General features: G+C 33.8%; 2 protein-coding genes across 6 annotated transcripts; one reads left to right on the top strand and one right to left on the bottom strand.

Moving 5' to 3' along the window:
• Nucleotides 1-276: 276 nt before the first annotated feature.
• Nucleotides 277-5,703, bottom strand: LOC126707912 (RNA-binding protein 1-like). Of its 4 annotated transcripts, none has more exons than XM_050407664.1 (6): nt 5,477-5,699; nt 4,891-5,002; nt 4,521-4,797; nt 4,179-4,240; nt 3,152-3,233; nt 277-625 (listed from the first exon to the last, which is right to left on the bottom strand). In XM_050407664.1, exons 1-6 carry the CDS (start codon nt 5,536-5,538, stop codon nt 513-515), a joined length of 708 nt encoding a protein of 235 aa, XP_050263621.1. In that variant the 5' UTR covers nt 5,539-5,699; the 3' UTR covers nt 277-512. The 4 variants fall into 4 exon arrangements, with proteins under 4 accessions (XP_050263621.1, XP_050263628.1, XP_050263613.1 ...); XM_050407671.1 differs by having other exon boundaries at nt 5,483-5,699; XM_050407656.1 differs by having other exon boundaries at nt 4,891-5,000; nt 5,469-5,698.
• Nucleotides 5,704-13,857: 8,154 nt separating this feature from the next.
• Nucleotides 13,858-25,847, top strand: LOC126707903 (uncharacterized). 2 transcript variants are annotated; one of them, XM_050407640.1, is made up of 13 exons: nt 13,859-14,131; nt 15,326-15,500; nt 15,647-15,730; nt 16,204-16,445; nt 16,573-16,816; nt 17,379-17,458; nt 20,009-20,093; nt 20,969-21,100; nt 21,180-21,293; nt 22,404-22,451; nt 23,277-23,361; nt 25,164-25,214; nt 25,326-25,847. In XM_050407640.1, the coding sequence occupies exons 1-13, from the start codon at nt 14,001-14,003 to the stop codon at nt 25,415-25,417; spliced, it is 1,563 nt and encodes a 520-aa protein (XP_050263597.1). In that variant the 5' UTR covers nt 13,859-14,000; the 3' UTR covers nt 25,418-25,847. The 2 variants fall into 2 exon arrangements, 1 of the variants encoding a protein (XP_050263597.1); XR_007649161.1 differs by lacking the exons at nt 25,164-25,214; nt 25,326-25,847 and adding an exon at nt 22,172-22,303 and having other exon boundaries at nt 13,858-14,131.
• Nucleotides 25,848-25,852: the final 5 nt, after the last annotated feature.

Raw genomic sequence — 25,852 nt, 5'->3', positions numbered from 1 at the left:
TCAAAGCCAGCAACATATTAGGAAACAGGATCAGCATATTTCAGATCAACCCTCTCCGTTCACACCAGTCAAAAAGCACCATCCATTCTCCATTCTCCATTCTGTTGACGTAGTAGATAAACAAGCACAATTCAATATTCCATGTAGGTACCTACTAAAGTCCAAAACCCAAATGCACTGGCAAGCCAATCTTTGAATGAAAAAGGACTTGGTAACAAACATTGCATACCATTATAATATTGCACAAGTTCACGTCCAAAAGAATTCCTTAGAAAATGCATAATTGAGTACCCAAAATTTTTCATTTTAAAATGGGTCAAATATCTGGCATAGCAATCGCATATGACTTGGAGTATCATTACAAATGGTCATGAAAACTCTAACCACCACACATGCACCCACATGACAATGATGCCTTTTTGCTAAAACTGTTTCTAGTCCAACAAAATGCTGTACATATTGCGCTAATAACCCATCTACACAATTCAGCATGGAAGTTGAAGCCCTTGTAGTCAGCGTGGGACCCCATTTTGTTGCTCATCATGATCAGGTAGCTTGAATGGAAAATGTGCAAATTGGATCGTCAACACAGGGGCGTCAGGTTTCTTGTCATCAAACTTGTAACCTGAAGAAATCTCACATTCCACATAGTGATTCAATGATGCATTAACAACTGACTTTAAATTGATTTTCAGATATCAATTTCATCACACAAGACTTTTTTTTTTCTTCTTTATATAGATACTTCAGCACATCAATCTATGGCATCCGCTCCATGATGATTGTTCTTTATCATCAAGCCAAGACACCAATTGGTTTTTTGTGTAAGCAGAGTATGAACCCCAGATCTCTTAATCGATGATAAGAGAGTTTATCAGTTGAGCTAACTAGAGCTCACAATTTCATTACGCAAGACTACAATGAAAACATTTAAAAATAAGAGAATTAAAATTCACCTCTTTGTGGGATACCCTAACTACAATTTACCTCAGACGCTATCCTTGTATACTTTGCATTAATATGAAACTGTTGATTTTCCCACCCAATCAGCAGCAGATATGCATAACCTAATATGCCAATATGATGAAGACACTTTATTCTATATTTAGACCATCATTACACACTTACCTTTCTTCAGGGGTGTTTGCCAATGTCATAGAACCTCATCAGCTAGGAACAATATAATAGGTTTTATTTGTTTTCAGTTTGTTAAAATTTGCAGTTCAAAAAACTTGTTCAAGAGTGGACCAGGTATCTTCCCAAAAGCAATATTAAGATTTGGTTATTTATTATTATTATTTTAAATGCACATGCATATTCCAACCTAAAACTAGTTTTAAAATTTGGCATTTTCACATACATAACCCACCAAAATTGGTTTTAGCCTAAGTCTAGAAAACGAGATATAAAATAAAATCAATTCACTCTTAAAATGGTTTTATTTTTGGTTCAGATTATATCAGAATTGAAACCAGTTTTGTGATTTGCCAAAAGAAACCCCTAAGATATTCTACTTGCAAAATTTTACAAGGGGAAGGAAAAAATAAACTTGCAGAGAATTTACTATGAATAAAAGAAAATCAAAGAAAGAGAAGAATCACGAAGGCAAATGAAAATAGAATAGGAAATAAAAGAAAGAAAGAAAAAAAGAAAAAAGAAGAAGCAGTGGATAGAGTAGGGTCATCATGAAGGCTGAAGAGTAATGATGTCAACTTAGGGGAAGCTGGGATCAGGTCTTTCGGTGTTGGATTGAGTTTGGGCTTGGCAGGGTGGGAGGGTTTGGAATCAGTTTTGATTGGAAATAGCCCAATTTCAACCAGCAGTACTGGCCAACCAAAGCGGAAAAGTGGGCAAGAACAGTGTGCTATGGTCATTGCTTGCTAGCCTGTTTTATATGTACATCTCTCTCTCTCTCTCTCTTCCCACAATGTTGTCATATGAGCTGATTTGGCTTTTCCACTCCCTTTTTGGTGAAGATTGACGAGGATGGAGATATATCAGGTGGCAAGTTTGGATAGCATTTGTTAGTAAGAAAAGTATTTTCCTTCTTTTCCTTTTTCCCTATTGAAAATGTGGGAAATGACTTTAAATTTCTACTACAGATAGTTCCATCCAGACTCCATATAGGTAACTGGTTTAACCCAATTTTCATATTCTAAAATTTAGTAAATTCAATGTATATTATGTATATTGCCAAGAGCTTTGTAGCTCAATTGGTTGACACCTCATGGTGTTTCCAACGGAGAATCAGAGTTCAAGTCCCCCCTCCCCCAACCATAGAATTATCAAAAAAAATTAAAAAAAAAAAAAAAAAAAAAAGATAAAGAAAAACCCATCTGATAACCATATATGCTGGATTTACTAAGAGTTTCTTCAAATATAATTTTTATTTTTAATTTAAAAATTGTTATTATGTATATTAATACATTAAAATTGTTGAATAAATAAATTAATCTATTGGTGTTCTTGTCAAACTTAAATGTGTGTGTGTGTGTGTGTTTAGAGAGTGAGGGAGTTGTCCGATTAAGTGATTATGTCTCTTAGTAGTATAAATAAGAGTTGATGACATGCCCCTTTTGTCATTAGCCACCCAAGTCATGTGAACTTCACATGAAAGTTTAGCGTTAATGTTGATAGAAAAAAGTAACAAGTTCAATTTTAATAGACCATAGAGAGATTTAGTGTCAATTTTCAGAAGCTAGGGAGATGATCATATAAATTGTTATTGGGGTATACCACATGGAGATAAAATTGTAATATACCCTAAAATTAATCACATTAGCTAAAGTAATATATATCTCAGCGGGAACTTCTACTTCTTCCCGTGGATGCAGATTGAGATCAAGGTTCCACTAGGGGTTTGAGCTCGATGAGCCTGAACCCCAATTCAGTTGGAAAATGGTAGTGTATAAATATTGATTTATAACCTGAAATTTATGTTTTGTAATTTAATCCAACTTAAATTGTATGTTCTGAGCAAATTCATATATTAGCATACAGGCGCCCTTGGTAAAATCACAGGTTTATATACCATAGAAATGTTCTATTCCTTGTTCCATATCTCCTAAAGGAACAAAAGGGTAAAAGATTATCCCCAAAAGCATTAGCAGATAGATGTCAAATAATCATAAATTATTTATATATAATTTACCTTGAAGAGCTTCCATGGCAGTCAGAGCACAATTAGAGTCGACAAACTCCACAAAGCACAAAACCATAGCCTTATCTCCGCTCTGCAGTTTACTCGTTTATCAAACTACTAGTTAAACATGTGAGAAAAAAATCAAGAGTATATCATGCAAACAGTTCATTTTCAAAACATGTCAACAACAAAACCTATGCTCCCTGAAGAAATAATAATGACAAGTTGATGTGTACAGCCTGATTGCTTGGATATATATACAATGAAAATTGAACCATAAAGCAGATCTTCTCATAAGATGAAACCTAACAGTCGTAAGATTTGATAATATGACAGAGGCCTGATAGACTAATTAGCAAAACTGAAACAAATCAAAATGACTGTATATAGCTAAAATCTTCATTTCTTTTCTAAGTTTACATGAGCAGAACTTCTCAAAAATTTAAAAACAAGTCACACATGACTTGTAGAATTTTACGTGATTTATGATTTATCTGCCAATGAGCTCTAACTAAAATGGGTTGGTGGTTCAAGACCCACCAAGTGTGTGTGTAATTTACTAATCAATATGTGTGTGTGTTGGCAGTTTCAAAGCAAATGAATTCAAATTCTTAAAAATATTGCCGAGTAAATTTATAATTATTAGATTCTCTAAGTGGATTTCTACCAATCTATTTTGGGCAGGAACTACAAATCTAGAACACAAACTGCTGCTGCAAACTCCCTCCCTCTCTCCTGGCAGTTTCAAAGCAAATAAAATGAAGCTTTTACAAAATATCCTTTTTTTTTTCTTTTTTTCACAAAATATCTACAGGGACTTAATAATTATTGGATTCTCTAAGTGGATCTCTTCCAATCTATTTTGGCTCCCTCTCTCAAAGTTGAAATTATTTTTATACACATGATCAAAGGTATTCCTATTTTCAAACAGATTCTGCCCTCCCCCCAAAAAAAAAAAAAAAAAAAAAAAAAAAAAAAAAAAAAAAAAAAAAAAGAAAAGAAAAGAAAAAGGAAGAAGGTTTATTTGTAGACTTACACGCCTGGGTTCCTTGTGAACAACTTTGATATCTTTATAGCCAATAAATGGACGGAAAAGATCTTTGATTTTATGTCAAGGTTCCAAATGACAGCAGATAACTAATGATCTTCAAGAACATTACAGTAAATTTCCTTAAACTTTGATCTAGAAACAGTTCCCACCAAATGGGGAATGAGAAGTATGATTTTTAAAAACTATAAATCCATGTAATATGAAAGAATGAAAGCTCAACCAAATTCCCCTGTTAAAAAGTAAAAATAGCACTGAGCAACACAAGATATCACACACAAACACATATGGCATGATAACATGAAAATACATTGCAAAGGAAAAGGATACGGCCTACTTCTCTTCGGGTACAGTCATTTGGAAGTTTATCAACAAAGAGAACGTTGGATTCCCGACCTGGAACTGCGACACCATCAAGATTTCTCAAAGAGGTAGGTCGTTCATTACTCACATCACGAATGGTTTGGGTAATGCCGGATGTAAGGTCCTGTCTTTGGGTAGGATCGTTTAGAGGAGATGGGAATCCCTTAATGCTAGGTCCGGCGGCTGCTGCTGCAGTAGCGGCAATAGCATCAAAGCCATATGCCCCAGGTTGCAAGGAATTTATCTGCAACCAAAATCACACAACACAACACAACACATATGTTTGTTACACACATTATTATTATTATTATTAAAAGTCTTTCAAAAATTTGCTTACATCTTTGTTGAGGAAATCAGAAGAAGAAGGATGCATGTCAGTGGAGGCCAATGCCAATGATGGGGGTTCGGATGAGAGATAGCCCGGAAAGGAAGGCCTTGAAACACTGGCTGTTATGTTAAGATAATGTGTGTTAAGATCAATGGTATAACTACTACCATTCGTCTCAATTAAATCAAATTCATATTAAGAACAACAGTCCAATTTGTCTATAAATAACAACAACAACATCGAAGCCTTACTCCCAAAATTTGGGAAAGTTGGTTACAGATTGCGAAGAGAGTAATTAGGGTTGGCCAAATCACATCACATGTATTAGAGTTGTTATTTGATTGAGGACAATCATGTCCTCTACAGTCTTACATATAATTTTGTAATATAAACGTGAACAAATAATCATATGATAAAGATAAAAAAAGATATTAATTATCATATGACATTTACTCTACAGTTTGTCATATGATATGAAATAGAGATAGAAATGTACAAGTTCATCGGAGTAAGAGTAAGACTAAATTTGGAAATTTAATTAAAAGGCAGAAGCAGCAGCAGTTTGGATGGATGGATGGATGGATTACCTCTATCTCTATCTCTATCTCTATCTCTATCTGCCATGCCTGCACCGTATCTACTGTACGGATCCGCCATGTCTCTCTCTCTCTCTCTCTCTCTCTCTCTCTCAGCTTCGCCCTCTCTCTCTAGCTTGGCCTGAAACCCCTTCCGTTTTAACTTTTAAACGACGTCGTTTGATCGTTAATGGCCTAATGGCTTCTACCGGTTTGGTTCGCACTTTTTTTTTTTTTGTTTTTTTGTGTGTGTGTGTGTCTGTGTGTGTTACGATAGCTATTAAAAATTTTAAATTATATAAAATTTAATAAAAAGATCATTTTAATATGTCAATATTACAAAGAAAAATTAATTATTCAAAATCTTTATAAAAAAAGAAGGAAGAAAAATTTAATACATCTATGTCACCAAAAAATAAAACTAAATATATAAAGTCTTACAATTTCTTTCTATTAATAAGATAAAAATGTAAGAATGAATTGATGAGAGATAAAGTGAGAATTGAAAATCTTGAAATTAGAATTGTAGGGTTGATGGGCTCAGTAGTATATATTGGGCTGAGGGTCTGGTCCGAGGACGCCTTGTAATCCAAGGACGGATAAACGTTGTTATAGAGGTCAGTGTTAATAAATAAAGGAATGGATCTGGCCATGATGGTCAGAGAAGGTGGTCCGAGGAGGGATGCTTCCTCGGCTAAACAAGGTAGAAGTCAAAAAGTGCGGTCTGCCATCTAGAGCAACATTTTGGGAGTTTCTATTGATAAGGATGCACGTCATGGAAGTATGGGAGCTATGAAATATTTAAGAGAAAACTACTAACATCACATTAAATACTCTGTAACTAACTCTCTGACTGCATTAATGAAGAAGTGATACATGAACAGTAATTTTCAGCCTTATAACTACTCCTTGAAGACTCCAGCAAGATGTTGATGGAACAAGGATTAGGGATGACAATTTTGCCCCACCTCGCTTTGACCCGCTCCGCCCCACCCACCCCGCACGGGTTTTCCCCACCCCGCAAAGGTGGTGGGGCGGGGATGGGGAAAAATTTTGTCCCCGCACCCCGAGACAGGGCGGTGATGGGTTTAGTATTTTTATCTCCGCCCCGCACTAAGAAGGACTATAATTTTAAATTTAGCAAACCTTAAATCACTAATATTTAAAGTGAAACACAAGACATTAGATAAAATATTTTTTATTCTAAACCTACTGCTATTGCCACTGACCCTTCTCGCTTCTCTATAGCCTATACACATTTTTCAATTTTAAGCCAAACTCCACTCCAAGTCTCCAAGTCCAAGACGTTGCTTTTTACTTTTTAGGTTCATCTCATTCATTTTGTTTTAGTCTTTCTTAAATCTGTTTTTTTCGGTTTGAATTTTGGTTCTTTTTTTCTATCTAAAATTAGTATTTTTGTTTGTAGTTATTAAAGGAGCACAGTTGAAAGGAAAAAAAAGGCTGGTCACTTATCCTTGATGATTTTGTTCATGCAAAGACAATGTTTATTTTGTTATAAGAAATTTTGAATTATGTTTTTATGTATTAGACTATTTAAGTACTTGGTTTATTTAAATGCTTGGATTTTAAAACATTTTGCTTTGTTGTGATTTATACTATTGTAGCAAAAAATTTATTTATATATATAAAATTGTATTAGAGGTGGGGCGGAGTAGGTCCCCGCGGGGCCCTAAGGGGCGGGGATGGGGCAAGGTAGTATGCCCTGCACCCCGGGGCGGGGCAGGGACGGGGAAGGGCAACAACTATGCGGGGCGGGGACGAAGATCCCATCCTCCGGCCCCGTCCCGCCCCATTGCCATCCCTAACAAGGATCAACACCAACAATCTAATCTACACGTGGAGGGTAGAGATTTTGAAAGGAGGGATATAATATAAAATAGAAAGAAGACCCTAAGCAAAAGGGATCGGGAAATTGAGAGAAAAACACTGTAGCAACAAGAACTGTACTTGTAACCAAATTCAAGAAATATATACAAGAACTGATCTTCTCGGATTGTGTCGATGATGATTTTCTTTAGATAAAACCAATCTATCTTTACTTTATTGTGATCTGGATCTATTATAATTGTTACCTAACTCATTAGAACTTAGTTTTCGAACCTACTCTTTATAAATTTATTGTATTGGGCTCTTTGGACTTAGATCCTTTTACCTTTTGGGCTTAGGATCCAAATTATGTCCTTACAAGAATAATAAAGTTAAAAGAGAGTCTAAAATAATGAAAAAGAAAAGTAAATTTGAGAAATGATAGGTGGAGCCATGTATCTATGATTTACTCCTAGGGATAAATGTTTTACATTTAAAGGTGGGTTTCATGTCTTAATATATATATATAGACCCGTACAAATTTTTCTTTATCTTATGCTTGATAATTATGCAGTTTTCTATTAGATTATTGTGTAATTATTGATATGTTATCTTTGTTTTCTCCATGGAAGGTAAAAGAATAGACTATTACTTATTTGAATTAGGCTTTTATGTTTTTTTTTTTTTAATTGTAATTTCTAGGACTCAAGTTAATGTAATCAATATTCTAAAAAAAAAAAAAGGCTAAATGATGATAGATGCTTATTTTAGTGATGGATAGCAATGGCAAACAAATTTACCATTTTTTTTTTTGTTGGTGAAAGTTAATTTGCATTAAAAGAAACTAAGAAATAAAAAGTTTACGAAGCATCAAACGTAAGCTTTAACAAAATACATGATGGAGGAGTTGAACACAATACAAATGATAGGATGCTATTATTATAGTTTTATTGCCACATTCTTTCTTTTTGTGGTACTAATTTATTTCAATTATTATTTCAACTAATGTAATACAATTTCTCTTTGATTTTGTTTCCCTCCCACACATTTTCACAGTTGCAATGTTGTAGATTAATGCCGTGGATTGACTCTCAAATGATTTCTCACACATGTTGTTTCCTTCAAGTAATGATTGACTCTCAAATTAGTCAATCAATCATGATGGATGATAGAATTTCAAACATGCATTTTGTATATTTTTATTTATTTATATGATTGGGTTTTAGTTTTCTTTATGAAGTACAAACATCAATAAAAGAAAATTTGTATGGTTAAAAAATCATTAAGACACCAAAACTTTTACCAGTACTTTCCTTCAAAATTGTCATATGTGATTTTATGGAGGTTGTTATACCATTATTGGAATATTAATGTGGAAATGAGTTCCTCTTTTAATAGCAAGTCTTTGCTATTAGATTAACTAACTTGTAAACCTATACATATGCATAGATACATTTAAAGATATACAATAAGATGTATTATATAATTCTTATATATATAATTTAAATACTATCTATAGTCATTTTTATATTTTGTTAACTCTTTATAAAATTTTGTAAAGATATTATTAGGTATAAAATGTAAATTGTCCATTTTTTAAATTATTGTGAATCACTTTTTTTTTTCTTTTTTTTTTTATGATTCATTTTTTCTATACTCTTTGGTTTTTGTATTTAATAACTCACTTGAATGAATATTTAAGATGTAGTCCTACATTTGATTCTAAAATTAAGATATAAAATTCTTTAAGAATAAATAATTTAGGACACATGGCGCAAAATTGGAACTCTAATTTGGAATTCTAATTTGAATTTCTCTTAACTTCACCTATTATTATATATATAAATTTCTTTTCATGTTAAATATTGATGAAGTAGGAGTTTGCCTCGTCAATATGCCCCTCGTCAATTGATGGACAACCTGTAAAACCTGTGTCACAGAAAACACTCAATAGATAAGGGCACCAGTTTGGGGCCAGCTAAGGACCCTTCGATGCTTAAGTTAGCTTATTCTTTATGGAAAAATTGTAATTTGTATAGCAGTTGTTCCTCTTTTACTTGTTTTTTTTTGGCTTTATATAGCCTTAGGCTGAATTAATATTCAGTATACCATTATGTTGTAGCTGGGTAATCAATGCTCAATGATTGCAAATTATTGGCGGATGGAACATTTTCTGTTCGTAACCAATCCTTAATTCCGCATTATTGGACGATGGTAACGGTTTTGCGCTATTTATTGCTTAGTCATTTATTGCTGCATGGAGTTAATGCACATACGCTCGTCCATACCCTTACTCGTCATTGTAATAGATGGTTTGCAAGTAATGGATGACCATTTATATGCTACTCGTCAAATATCATACAACATATTATAGTATTACTTTTTTTTTAGAGAGAGTTTTAACCTATGACATTCACTCTTGATAAGAGCTCTTTATCTTATCATTAGACCAATATACCAATTGGTTTTTGGTGTTGAAGGGATTGAAACTCAAATATCTTATTTGATGATAAAAGATTTTACCAGTTAAGCTAACTAAAACTCACGATTATAGTATTACCTAATAGAAAAAATTCTTCCAATAAACCAAGTGTGTGCCTTACACATGCTACCAACACTAGTTTTGTTTGAAACTTATTAATTGTTGTAATGGGTTTGGATTTATCTTATCATTAGACTAATATACCAATTGGTTTTTGGTGTTGGAGGGATCAAAACTCAAATATCTTATTTGATGATAAAAAATTTTACTAGTTAAGTTAACTAAAATCCACGATTATAGTATTACCTAATAGAAAAAATTCTTCCAATAAACCAAGTGTGTGTCTTACACATGCTACCAACACTAGTTTTGTTTGAAACTTATTAATTGTTGTAATGGGTTTGGATTTTTCTAAAATGTGGGGAGGATCACATTTTTAAGTGATTTATTGTAACCTTTTTATAGTTTGTTGAATAAAATTTCTACCGTTCACTTCAAAAATAAAAATTGGATGTTAAGTCCAACTTGTTGATGGAGCTGCTTTATCAAACCATTAATTTGGCATGTGAAGTTTTGAAGGAATAGGTCCATTAAAGTCAAAGACAGACTTCATCCCTTGCTTGGCTTCCTTTGTACAAATGAAGAAATTTTTAATCGCCAATTAAAGAAAAAGTTACTTTTAGTTGGCGCATCAATACATGAATTTTGACATTTTAACAAATGAAAAGTCACCCACAAATACAATTAGCTGTACGTTTTGTAGAAAGTTTCAAATAAAGAGAGATTCTGAATTTCAGATCAGACCCCAATGCTTCTAAACAATTACTACAACAACAAACTAGTCGGCTCAGGTTAATATATATGATATGAGTGTGGCATTATTTCTTCCTACTCACATCATATGCTTTGCTGAATTTACCATGTGGGATGTGGTAGAGGTAGAGGCTACTTGGAACAAACAATTAATTATAATGTGAACCTAAAAACAACACATTTTTCTGCTTTTAAAGCTACTTTGGTACTGGTCCAAAAAGACTAATTAATAATTAAATGGATTAAATTGAAACTTTATGAAATAATTGAAAATTTCAAAGATTTTATGCATGTTTTGTCCTAGATCTGCAGTTGAGATGTATATAACAACAGATCTCATCTCAAAGACAGACTACAGCACCAACCTGACAGCTAGGAAACCTCGTGCTAAACTGACATTTTTAAATTGAAAAATGGTAGAAGAAGAAAGCAACAGCAGTACAGTAGTACTGCATCTGCAACTGCAAGAAGAAGAAGAGTGTAATGTGATGCATCACCTTTGAGAAGTTCTAGGACCAACTGACCAAGACCAACCCACCCACCATGCACAGTACCACTGACTAGATAGATAAAAATAGTTGTGTGATGTCAAACTAGAGTTTGCCTCGTTGTGTGATGTCAAACTAGATAAAAATAGTTGTGTGATGTGTTTATTCTTAAATACCTGTATACCTTTTTAACAAATAATAACTAATGTCCACATTTTACACACAAAAATACAACTCTATTTAGTCCCCAAAAAAAATTTGATATCCCCAAAATTATGCACCTATTGATAAATCCTTTTGAAATTAGAGTCTTGTTAATGGATAATGTTATGGAATGGGTTAGGGAAAATCAAATATTCAATTATTATCTGATATATACAAATTTTTAAAAGTAAAAATAGTATGGTTATATGTACTTTTCTCTATATTTTTATACAGTTTAATTTTGTACTTTAAAAGGCCAAAAAGAAGAGAGAGTACACATCAATTTGTTCCCTTGTGACACTCATGACCAAAAATATATATCAAATTCATATTATTTGATTTTTCTTGGATTTTGAATTGATTCCCCAAAATATGCATAAACTTCATTATGTTAAACAATATTAATGGGTCATGGGAAACATTAAGATGATGTGAACCCGAGGGGTTGGTCAATAGAGGACTAGACCCTAAATCAAAGACCATATATAATCTTGATTTAGAAATTTGGAACTTGGGCAACTTATGGATTTCTTCATTATGACGTGTCTATTGATTTGAGGATTCTTTATTTTCAATTGATCGGTCACTATAGTCACCCTTAAAAGTAGTGTCTAATACCTTCATCCACATAAATATATATTATGCCAAAAAGCCATTGGACCTATCCGATTCATTTGCAGATCATACTATTGCCCAAACATGCCTCTTTAGTTAACTTGAGTGGATAATTAGTTGGTCGGTCCACTGTCTGTTTTAAGGGAATTTCCACGAAATATGACTCCACATGCTCTATGAATATGCCTCAGTTCTACTTAATGAAGTATGTAGATTCATATGTTAAGAACCTGTCATTTCATTGCTCATTCTTCTTGTTGTTTATTGGTTTTTGATATAATCATACTAGCTAACTCTCAGTTGATCTATAGACTAAAACTGAGATTTTCTTTTTGGTAGTAGTACTAGGATACCCATCTTATTGTAAGGATTCGTCATTGTTTAGTCACCATCGTAATCCTTGTTGTAATTCCATTGTTTTATTTGAAAATTTTATTTACTTTTAAACGTTGTCAGTTGTCAATTATTATACTTATTTTTTCAAACTACTAATAGTCTTTTAACTTAATTGACACATGATATTTTTAATAGAGATATTTAGAATTCAACTCACCCTTTCACAAACTATTAAATTATTAAAAAAAAAAGAGAGAGATGGCATTTGTTAAATGAGCGTCAAGGAGAATTTTAACCTACATTAGAATATAACAAAAACTAGTAAAAATAAGAACTTTTTAAGTTAAAATTGGCTCAACTCCCTATAAAAAAAAAAAAAAAAATCAAAATTGCATTATAAAAGGACCAAAAGTGGTCGTTAAGCGAAGGAGCTGAGCTGAAACAGAAAGACAACTTAGATTATTGATATGTATTTTATATGTTTTTACATTTTTATGTAGTACAATTTAAACTTAGATTATTGGTGTATATTTTATCATCTTTTTACATTTTTATTTTGTGCTTCATGTTGATGGAAATTATTTACAATTTAAATAGATGATTTATATAATAAGTATGAAATAAATTCACATCCACAAAAAAAAAAAAAAAAAAACAAAAGTTTGAAATATCCTTTATATATACATTGTCCTTTTTGGTCATTTATCCCTCAAAAAGCCACTTTTAACAGTTTTTACCAAACACTCAGCTTTTACATTATGCACTTTTTAACAGCTTTTACCAAACACTCAGCTTTTTGAAACTCCACTTTTTTCATTATGCACTTTTACAAAACTCCACTTTTTCATTATGCACTTTTTCAAAAAGCTGAACCAAACTCACCCAAAAGAGTCCTAATAAAATGCCGCATAAATTTCACACTATAGTAAATGCAAGTGTGAGTGAGAGAGAGAGAGAGAGAGAGAGAGGAGAGAGAGAGAGAGAGAGAGAGAGAGAGCGAGCAAAGAGACTAATAATAATATCCTCAAAGACACTGGAGTCGAGAGAGGGAGAGACAACCCAATCACTGACAAGAGAATTTAATATACCCCCAAGCCCAACAATCCGTTCAAGGATAGTGGACACCACGCCCCCCCAACTACACCCAAAAAAAATAGTGGAACCCACCTCGTGGGTATTCCCACTTTTTTCAATTGTGGTTAAAATGTCATTTAAATATCTGACACTGACACTGACTCCCCCCCGCAACGTTGATTGCTACACACGCACACTATCCAGCGCGTCAACTACATATTTCTCTCTCTCTCTCGGACAACCATAGCGAAACTTACTGATTAATTTAATTAAAAATACAAAATAAAAAAGGAGTCACGATCCCCTACTTTCACCTAACTAGAAACTCCCGCCGGCGAATACTGCCACGTCAGAAATAAAAGGCAAATAATCGACGTGGCATTCGATAAAGTTATGATGAGGTGTGTTTATGTATACGGCGTGGTCACAGGGGATAAAGACGACCCCCCTAACAAAACAATCAATCGGGTTTTTTATTAGTTTTACTCATCGCCTCGTTGTTTTGTTGCAATAAACATTAAAATTAAATAAATAAATATAAAAAAGAAAAGAAAAAAGAGCTTAATAAGCAGCAGCAGCAGCTGCCTTCTTCTTCTTCTTCTTCTTCTAAACACAACACAACACAGATACAGATAGTGGAAGAGAGGGTTTTAGAGTGAGAAACTGAAAGAAAGTGGTAGTTGTAGAGAGATAGAGAGAGAGAGAATGGAGGATCGGGGGGAGGAAGAAGAGGTGTTAGGGTCGAGTTTGACTATGGAGAAAGTGGCGGCAGCCAAGCAGTTCATAGAAAATCACTACAGAGCTCAGATGAAGAACATTCAAGAGCGCAAAGAGAGGTAAACTTATAATTTATATGTGAATATTTTAGCTATTGTCTATGCTATGGCCTTTTCCTTTTTGATTAAGACTGTACGTAGGGTGAAAATGTAGTAGGAAAAGTGAATTAGGCATTCCTTTGAACTTTAAGTCTTGCAGTTTTGATTGCATTTTTACTACTAGCTTAAGTGAAACTGAGATTGCTAGGCTTTAGATCTTGTTTCTCAAAATTTTGTTTTCAATTTCTTTGTCTGCTGGCTCTGAAAATGTAGGATGAGTAAAGAATCCAATGCTTGGGGCTTTAGATTTTGGAAACAAGCAGATTCACTCACACAACTGAGACTCAAAGAGGGTGTTTGCTGCTGCAGTGAGCGAGTGCATCCCCTCTTGTCTTGTTTTGAATCAAACTCTAAAGTGTATGATTATTTGGAATATCAATTTCTAAGAGGGAGCTCTTAAATCTAAACCAGCTGGCTTAATTTTGGACTTTGTTCTTTCTGTTGTCTTTTGTCTAGTCTAATACGGTTAATGAGTCTAATTACTATATGTCAACTAGAAATAGAATAGATGGAGAACATCATTCATTAATGAAGTCATGGATTTATCTTAAACCAAAAATTAAAACACTTTCCCAAAAAGTGTCACTCCCGAATCAGAAAGGCCACTCAAGACTGAATCTGAAATTTGTTACTGTCCATTATCTCAGAATCTGCTTCACTTTCCCAAACATTACTCTCTCCATAAATTGGGGAAATATTTACTCGTAATGATTGGGCTTAAATAAATGTGTGTGGATGCATTGATTGGCTGAGACAATGGATTAAGAAAATGTGAGCTTATAAAGATTTAAAATTTACCAAAAAAAACAATAATAATAATGCCAATGAGCTGTAGCTCAAATGACACTTTCTTCTCCCACAAGAATGGATGGAGGTTGAAGCCGTGGATTCAAAACCCTCTGGGTGACTGTGTAACTTACCAATCCAAAAAGGGAATTTAAAAATAAATAAATAAATAAAGACCAGACAGCTAAGGTTCAATTCTCTTGATTGCTGCAATGTATGTGGCTTATGATTGAAGTTGTGCATTCATAGGAATTGGTCTCAACTGAAATTGGTTGGAGATAACCTAGCAAAGTAAAAAGAATAAAAATTGGGAAACAAAGTTTCAGTTTTATAAGTAATAACCCGTATTTGTTTTTGTTTCCATTGCAGACGATGGGTGTTAGAGAGGAAATTAGCTACCTCAGATGTGCCCGAGGAAGAACAGATCAACCTGATCAAGGATTTAGAGCGAAAAGAGACAGAATTTATGCGACTTAAAAGGCACAAGATATGTGTTGATGATTTTGAGCTTTTAACCATCATTGGGAGGGGGGCCTTTGGTGAGGTCAGGATCATACATAATATCTTACAATTGATATAATTAACCATTTGGGCAACTGCCATTGTGAAACTACCTTCTTTTTTCCTTATGTAAACTTGTTATGAACAGCTATTTAGCATATGTTTTGCTAATACTTTCTCAATCTACAGGTCCGATTGTGTCAGGAGAAGAAATCTGGCAATATTTATGCCATGAAAAAGTTGAAGAAATCTGAAATGGTTAAGAGAGGACAGGTGAGAACATACAAAATTACATTTGCTACAGAACCTACAGCTGATGCTTAACTTAAGGGATTTCTTTTAGTCATCACCTTTTGTTTCCATGTAGTATACTAGTATATAAGTTCCTGTATATTGGAGACCCACACTATGCACTTTTTAGATATTATTTACAGATTTGTACTAATGGTTGGTACTTTCAATATTATGAGATGCATCTTCATGTGTTTTATTCTCACTATAACATGTCATCTCTATTTTGAATTGCTTTGGCTGTTGCTTAGTTCATTTGTGATTTTTCTTTAAAATGAGAGAGTTCAGCCATTTTCAGTAGTTTATTGTGAGTGTAGACTTGAACTAGCATGTGGGAAGCGGTTCTGTTTATGTTATTTGTCAATTTAAGAAATGTAAGATATGTATATATTTAATATTTTTGTACCTTTTGTCAAATTTGTTAAATATTCACTCTCCTTTTCTTTTGGTCATAGGTGGAGCATGTTAGAGCTGAGAGGAACTTGCTGGCAGAAGTAGCCAGCCATTGCATTGTGAAACTTTATTACTCATTTCAGGATGCTGAGTATTTGTATTTGATTATGGAATATCTGCCTGGCGGGGACATGATGACTCTGCTGATGAGGGCAGACACCTTAACAGAAAATGTGGCTAGATTTTATATTGCTCAGAGCGTCCTGGCCATAGAATCTATTCACAAGCACAATTACATTCACAGGTGAGTATCTTACTGTTGATGATGTCATCAAATCAATGTATTAGATGCCGGAAGTGTGGTAATTTAGGTTGATGTTTTTAATATGCTTTTAACATTTCTCATAAGTTTACCATCACTGTCTTTCCAGAGATATTAAGCCTGACAACCTTCTTCTGGACAAAAACGGTCACATGAAGCTCTCAGATTTTGGCCTTTGTAAGCCTCTTGATTGTACTACTTTACCTGCACTGCATGAAAATAGAACCATGGATGATGAAAATTTGACAGAACCAATGGATATTGATGGATGTTTTCCTGATGCGGTTAATGGGAGTACTTGGAAGAGCCCCCGTGAACAGCTTCAACACTGGCAGATGAACAGGAGGAAGTTGGTAAGTCATCTTCAGTAGTTCAGTGACACTTTTGTGGTATGTATCTTTAAAGTAAATTTCAGTTTATATATGTACAACAAGTATGAGGGCTAAAACAGTATTAGTTAAAAAGGGCTTGCCTTTGTGGATAATTGTTGGATGAAAACGCTCTGTTATTTCTTCCTCTTTTGACTGGACTGTGATATGTTATGGAGGCAATGGTCCACTGCTAGGCGTTCCAGTGCATGTCTGATTTGCTACTTGAGTGTGTCTCTTTGGGTCTAATGGCACACTTGCAGACATATTTTTCTGATAAGTCACACCACACCTATCCAAACCTACCCACTCAGCCATCCTGATGTTCTTAAAATTTTGAAGTCAGTGTTTTTAGTGTTGGAAGTGGATTAACAAAATAACATCACCATGGATAACCATTACAATCATTATAACTTTGAAACTGTAACAAACAGTGACGTATCTATATCATGGTCATTTAATTACTAGTTCACTTGGTTTGTACATTACTGTTGTTGCTAAGATTATAAAAACTTCTTTATTCACAATTGATGCTTTGTTTTGAAAGGCATTTTCAACTGTGGGAACACCGGACTATATAGCTCCTGAAGTATTGCTGAAGAAGGGATATGGAATGGAATGCGATTGGTTAGTCTATTCTTAATGTTATCTATCTTATCATTCTTGCACAGTTTCCCTTGTTGTTTATTTATTTATTTTTTTGATAAGAGAAGAATTTTCCATTGGTGGTACTAATTCCCAATGTTTTGTTTTGTTTTGTTTTGTTTTTGTTTTTGTTTTTTATTTTATTTTTAAATTTAATTAAATTAAAAAAAATCTAATTTTAGTTTTTAGTCTTTATTTCTGTTCTCTTCAGACTCCATGAGTTATCTGTTTTTCTTGTCCTTGATGTGCAAGTTGTGACCTTGAACTTCAAAATGTCATTAGCATCCTTTTGTTGAGGCTGACAGTTTTGGAGAAATCTTAGTTGTCTTTACAATCAGTGATGAATTCTGACCGTATAGCTAATGTTTAAACATTACACTTACTCCCTCTATCCCAATTTGTTTGTCCTTTATTCCATTTTAGGATATCCCAAAATAGTCTTGTTTCTAAAATTAAAAATCATTAATTTACTAATGTTTCTATCATGCTCCTACTTTATTTTTAAAACCACTTTTGATAAATTTATTTAAGAGTAGTTTTGAAAATTTATACATTTTATACCGCAGACAAGACAATAAATGATGTTCTCTAAAAAAATTGGATTTTTGAAATAGGACAAACAAATTGGGATGGAGGGAGTATTAAATAAGAGAGTTTCTACTTCAATTGCTACTTCTTATATACAATAATAAAATAAAGGTTCTACTTCTATTATCTTATTTGAGCTACTGTATTGCTATAGTTGGACTATTAAGAAGCAACATGTTCATAAAATGGGTATAGCTGAAATGATAATGTTAAAATGGATAAGTGGAAATACAAGAAAAAGATAGGATTCAAAATAAGGATTTGCTTAAAGATAGAGATGGCCCCTATTGATGAAAAGATGAGGGACTGATAAAAGGTGGATGAAGACCTAAAAAAACATAAGTAAAAGTAATAAAAAGTATGGATTCAAATATAATATAATGGAGGAAAAGAATCATATGGCCAATCCTGACTAGTCTAGTGAGGATCCATAATTGATTGCAAATTTTGAGACAAAGGCTTGTTCTTATTGTTGTACTTCTATATCTACTTCCTATATATGATTTTATATAATAGGCAGACAATTCTTTGGGTTGCTGATTCTTATACAATTTTATGTATCTGTTGAAGAGAAGGGGGGGGGGGGGGGGGGGGGGGAAGAGGGAGCATTGAATAGATTGTATTAGTTTTTCAGTATAGGTCCAAGAAAAGTCCTTGTTAGATTTGCTCGAGTGCTGTAATTTGAGAGGCTGATGCTGTTTTTGTTTTGTTTTTTGTTTTTTTTTTTTCTCTCTTTGTATACAGGGTATACCTCAAAGTCTTTTTTGTAATAAAGTTTTGTTACTCATCAAAAAAAAAAAAAAAGTATAGGACCAAGAAAAGCCCTAGCTCTTCTTGTATAAAGCAACATTGTTACCCATATATAGTCCTTTTAATTTTAACAAAATGATAGCATCTAGAAATCTTTGTGTTTGCGTGTGCAATATGTTATGGCAAAATACTATTATGGTTGCTGATATCTTAATTTTCCCCCTACAAGATGGATATGTAATTTTGTGACATCTTGCTAGTTTTTCCTTTAGGAAACTACAATTTACCTTCTATTTCCTTGAAGACCAAATCAAAACTTGATTGTCATAGAAAATCATGGCATTGGTTAATAAATCAATGGATTGATTGCTCAAGAACATTGTGTAGCATTCATTATAAATATGGATTCCATTGTAATATATAGTCAAGAAAAGTAAATGAGAAAAATGTAGCCTTTGGCTCTGGTCCATGAATGTAGACTGTGTGGTCAAACCATGTAAGACCCTCATGTCTTCTCTTATCTCCCTCAAATTATCACAAACTTCTACATTTCAAAGTTTTATCTAGCCATGGATTAAGTATTATCTTTAGTGTAGTAAAAAAAAAAAAAACACAAAAAAAAAACAAAATAAAAATAATAATAAGCCCCACAACAAAAGATTTAATGTGGTTTGACAAACTCTATGCCTACATCCACGGCTAATGTCAACAATAATAGGAATTATAACTACATTAAAACTCTCACAAACCTCACAAATATAAATTAATCCAAATCCCCAATAAAACCCACAAGTGTCTTCACAATAGCACACTAGACAGAGCTTAGTCTTTAACTCTCTCACTAGACAACACTTTGTCTTCTAGCTCCCACTGTCTCACACACGTACTCAACAAAGATATACCACCACTATTTATAGAGACTATCGCACCCCCGCAATTTTTTCTTATTAATGTCGGACTAATACTCCTAATGGAATTAGTTTTCTCATCATTGGGATTCCTAAACCACAAGGAAACCCCAACCTTATCCTCTCATGGACTGGACTTAACATATACTCTACAAGTATTATGTTGCCCTTTTTTTTAATTGAATGAGCAGAATGTTATTGAAACAAACAAACAGGGGAATTATGTTACGTTTTTTTGCCCTTTTCTGAGATACTGCATGTATTTATTTATTTGGACTTGAAACAGGTGGTCATTGGGAGCAATAATGTATGAAATGCTTGTTGGTTACCCTCCCTTTTATTCAGACGATCCAATAACCACTTGCAGAAAGGTAACATGCTCAAAACTCTTCACATGGAAGTTTAATTTCTGTAGGCATGAAACTTCTTCATGTCATTAGTTTGAACTAATTTATGACACTTTAACCTTTACTATATTTAGTCATGGCATGGGTTGGAATAAATGGAGATCTTTTCATAAGTCTTCATTGAGTTTAATGTCAAATGAAATTTCTTTTTAGTTACTTTTTTTTGATAAGTAAGAAGAGAATATTATTAATAAAAGAGTAGCAAGAGAAACACAAAGAGTTCATGGTAGTGAACAAAGGAAAAGAGAAAAAAAGGAACAATAAGACAGGAGCAGCCCCTAATCTATTCTAATGGTTGAAAGAAAATCCAAAAGGGTAGAACAATCCGAATAACCCCAACATTGAGACCAATCAAAGAGGGTCCGTTGGCAATACTCTAATAACTGAACCACAGTTTTCCCCTCATCCTCAAAAGACCGCAAATTCCGTTCAGTCCAAATAGTCCACACTAAACAACACTATAAAGTTCCTTCTTGTAGGGTAGGCACAGTTTTGAAATGTCTTAGGATATAACATGTTGCACAAAATATATTGTTATGTTATTCATGTCTATCTGTCTCAAGAGAATATAGTTAACTTTCATAGATCAAATTTTGGCTCAGCTGCCTTACTAGTTAGCTCAGCTCACCTGCCATAAGGAAAAATGTGACGCCATCTTTATTTAGCCTCTTCTTTTGACATCTTTACCATATCCCTGCTATTCTTCTTCTGCTGCTGTTGCCAGTTTTCCGAACTATCTCCTCATGTTTGACTTTAATATGTAAGGTCTTTCAATCATGTATATTTAAATGGATGGGCGTATAGTTCTTCACTGATATTATATTGTCAATTGCTGCTAGATTGTTCACTGGAGAAATCACTTAAGATTCCCAGAAGATGCAAAGTTGACACTAGAGGCCAAGGATCTTATTTGCAGGTTGCTGTGTGATGTTGAGCAAAGGCTCGGCACTGGAGGGGCACGCCAAATTAAAGTAAGGTTTTTTTGTCCACCAAAATGTTACAAAGAGTCCATTAGCTTTCTTGTCTGCCTTCTGAAAACTGTTTTATCAGGCTCATCCTTGGTTCAAGGATGTCGTGTGGGATAAACTCTATGAAATGGAGGCAGCATTCAAGCCAGAAGTCAACGGGGAGCTAGATACACAGAACTTTATGAAGTTTGATGAAGTATAAGTCATCTACCACAACTATTATTACTGCTACTAATTTTTCACCATACCATTATTGTTGCTTCTGCTGTCATTCCTTTGCTACCACTAATACCACTTAATCTATTTCCACCACCAAAAGCATCAGATTATCTTTAGTTACTGGCTGTCACTCTCTCTTACTATGATTTAAGAGTTGTTGATAAAAAACTTTTCCCAAAAAACTGAAGCTAGTAGGAGAAGGTGAATTTAAGCACTTAATCGTTAGTCTAACACTCCTCACGTGTGGGCTAGACTCTCCCTCAATAAATGAGGTCCAACATGTAAAATTTTTATCTATTTTAAATGGGAGGTAAAGTGGAGACAAGGTGTGAACTTAGAACTACCTACTCTAATATTATGATAAACTACCACTAATCCCAAAAGCTTAATCTGATAGGAAATGATGAATTTAATCACTTAACTATTATTTGTTAACATTTAAGGGAAATTCTAATTAATATAAATGGTTGATAAATTAGTTGATATTATGGTGTTGCGGTCACCACAACAAGCAGCAGTGTTCATAAATGGGTGAAAGCTCAAATTTGCATCAATTGCAAAATTATGACCAAGCTTACACTTTTCTTGAAATTATCATGCTATTTTCATACAATGAACTAGGGTGATATTCATAGATTAGTTACTCTTTGTGTGCATTATGGAGCTTCTATTATTTCTTTCACAGTGGAATGAATGGAAAGGTTTTTCTTTCGTACTCTCTTGATTTTTCTTGATTATTGTCTATACTTTTGGGATCTCTCACCATTTTCTTACCCATGGAACTTCTAATTTGGCACAAATTTAGGTCATACATCTTATATCTTACTATTTTCCTATCTTCAAAATATTGATCAGCGGTTTCACATAAAATAGAGTAAGAGAATGCTGGTGGACGTTACAGGTTAACTCTCTGGAAATGCATTTTAGTAATTGTGCAAATTGAAGGTCCACTAAACATTGACATGTTTAGGTTTTCCCTATTTCATTGTATGTTGTATCTAGATGCTTTCTTCATTACTCATATGTCTATTATGACCCTTTATAGATTCCTTGTCTAACAAATTGGATACTTTGAATTTGCTTTTAGTTGGATCCTCCAGCCCAAGCAAGAACTGGCTCAGGCCCCTCACGGAAGGTTTGTTGCAATTATGCTGTGTGGTGCTTTGATTATTTGCCTCCTTGCTTTCACCTTTCTTAAGATTTCATGAAATGACACTCACCTCCAAACTATGGACTAAATTACATCCTCCCTTTCTTTCTTGCAAGATTAATGTGTTTATTCCTGGGGTAATCTCAGGAATTTTATAGTTTGTGGGCCTTTTTGGTTAAAAATTGTTACTCATGGGAAAATGGTCATTCTACCCATGTAGAAAGGGTAAAGTAGGAGAAATTATAAGGTCTTCATGGTGGACAAGTGACGTGGTCCACCATTCTGCTAAAAGACTCTCACTTGTTTAAAATTGTTGAGTCAGAATTTTTTTTTAAAACAGAAACTAATTACAGATTCAAAAATTTTAAACAAGTGGGAGTCTTTTAGTGGAATGGTGGACAAGTGACGTGGTTCACCATGAGGACTGTATAATTTCTCGTAAAGTAGGAAGATTTCTTTTAACCAAGGGGTAGGTAGTCCAAAAAATGCAAATGCTCTTTTCACATAGTTAGGTCAAACCTCAAGTTTATGGTTGGTTATCATTTTGATTAAGGTTTGGGAAGAAGTGTCATTTTGTGAAACATCAAAGAGGGTTGTAATTTTACCAAAATTTTAATTGATGCCATATAATATGACTAAAATGTTATTCAACATCTTAGGCATTCCTGTCTTTTGGCTATAGGGTGCATTGTAATTAAAAGAACTTGCCAGTTTCTCCAGACACCATTCTGCTAATTATATGAATTTTAAGCCTGTTTTATTCTTAGAATTAGTATGAAGTTTGATGGTTTTACTCCTTATGTCATGCAGATGCTATTAACCCCAAAAGATCTAAGCTTCGTTGGCTATACATACAAGAATTTTGACGCTGTGAAAGGACTTAACCAAACTTTTGGTATGCATTTTTTACTTTTGATTTCAGGCTTTCTCTGAATAATTGCAGCATTTACTTTTCTTGTATTAGTCAACATGCATGAATTCCTCTCTTAGTAGGCATCTGCAAGCGTAGTTGTTTATGCATCCTCCTTTAGTTTTCTTTCTTTTCTACTTATTTGTGTATTTAGAATGTTCTGAATTCCATTTCAGACCTGTTATGGTTTGTCCATTGGAAAAAAATATTTCAGTATTGGTCTATTTCAGCCAAACATTTCAGGGGTTACCGCTAAAGTTATATATATTAAATAATTTATATACCTTAAGTTTGCATCCCATGATATTATACCATATCAAATTATTAATTCAAAATCAAATAATGTACATTTTTAATATCATCATTACATAATATAAGAATACATGTCATATATAAGTAAAGAAAAAATATATATTAATGAAGAAAAAACAATGTCATATGTGAGTAAAGTAAACAAGAAAAACACATTGTCAAAGGAAAATAATAATAAAATGTCATATGTGAGTGAAGTAATAAAAAAAATTAGTTTAGGAAAAGAATACTGATTCGTTTATATACTAATCAAAATCACCATAATCACCATACCGGGTGGAATTTAGTGGAATGGACCGAAATGGGTGGAATGGAGCTGAAAGGGCCGAAATTTAGAACGAGATGGAATAGAGGAGTGATTTGTACTGGTTAATTAATTGGAATGGAAAATTCCGGCTGTTCTGGGTGGAACTGAACGGAATTCAAAACTATAATTCACCATGTGCATAAAATGAAGTACATATTTCGTGTTATACCAGTGCTGGCATTATGGTCAATTTTATTGTCCATATTAATGTTGTTTTTGAACGTGAATGACCTGTCCAAACCCTGATTCTTTTCAGTGCTGAACAAAGATGTCAGTGTAAAGGTTCAGTTTTGGGAGGACAGATTATTGAGAGTAGAGTGTACAGATGCTTTTCAGACAGGAATAGTTTATCCAACAGTTCTTCCCTCAATGGGTTGGTTAAGTTGGGCTGTTAAGTGGGTCCAGTGAATTGCTGGTCCTCCTTTTTGTCTGTGTGGGGAACAAAATCTAATGAATTGTGTCTCACAACTGAATGATAGGACAAGACTCATTAGTATGAGAATTGGGGCTACAATCTTTTGTTGGGCATTAGGGTTTAGTAGCATTTATATTTTTTAGTAGGTCACATCAATGAGTGCAACTATGACATGGAACCAACCCAACAGTGGTTGAACCCAATCATGGCCAAAATAATGCCTTTGGGAGGGGTTCCTAGGTAGTGCACTTGCATGGGTGAAATCCACTTAAGGTAGAATGGAGGTTTCATGCTTCCCATAAAATGCTTATGTTCAAGTGGAATTTTTCTGGAAAACAAGGCAACTATTCCCATGATCTCATTGGGTGAATCCAGGGAAAACAGTGTGATAATTAGTGGAATCTGACCAAAAAAGCCCTTTTGCAAGTACTTCTGGTTCAGAGTTCAAATATCCACTCTGTGCCCCAATTTTCATGTTAATACAAGGAGTGGAATTTATAGTTTGAAATATAGTTAATGTCATACTCATATCACAGGATGAGATTTTGAAATGATTATTAAGCATATTTGGAACACAGAGCACCTATTTATTTAATGCCATAGATATCATGCAATGATATGTGTCTGTGCTATCTCCAAATGTCTTTGTGGTAACGGTAAACTGTTGGGATACTTTCTGAAATTTTCCAATTTTTGTGCTTCTCCTTATTAGGGAAGAAATATGATGTTTTGAACTCTTTTTAACCTTTACAGATTTCAAAAGAAGTATGTCACCAAAACGGCCATCTATTGATTCTCTATTTAGTAAGGAATCTTCTTTTATAATCTCCTCCGTCAAGTAAAGGATATATTCATAACAACCAGCAAGTTTTGTGTAATTTAAATGAATGGAAAATTGATAGCCAGTATTTGCAGGTAATTCTAGGACAGATTATACTACTAAACAGACAGCCGAGGACACAGAGGTGCAGATGCTTGCATCATCAGGTGATCCCATGTTACCATAAAATAAAATCATGGGGTGACAAAGTGGGAAGTTTGCTTGCCACCTGGATGTTTGCATATGTTGTAGCTTGGCTGCCATGGCAATTTTTACATATAACCACCATTTAAGTGTACAGCAGTATTTGAAGAACTTCTTAAAGAGCCCAGTGGAGGGAAAATGAGGCTTTAATTAGCTGAAAGAATTTGTGTATTAGAATTAAGAATTTAGAGCAGAGAGTTCTGGAACTTGTATCCTGGCTGCCCAGGTTGGCAGAGTTATACTTGCCTTCTCTAGTGGCAGTTTCTGGTCAAATTTTAATTAATGCCAAGTTACCAGGAGAGACTCAATAGACGTGTTAAATTAAGAAATTATTCACTGCAACTGTTTGTAACCCTTGATGGGCACAAGTGACAAACTAGCTATTTAAATATATTGCCGCAAGGTATAAGACTCGTGA

The sequence above is a fragment of the Quercus robur genome, chromosome 2 (genome assembly GCF_932294415.1).
Source record: "Quercus robur chromosome 2, dhQueRobu3.1, whole genome shotgun sequence".
In the NCBI taxonomy this organism is placed as follows: Eukaryota; Viridiplantae; Streptophyta; class Magnoliopsida; order Fagales; family Fagaceae; genus Quercus; species Quercus robur.
This window is presented reverse-complemented; position numbering and strand designations above follow the sequence as displayed.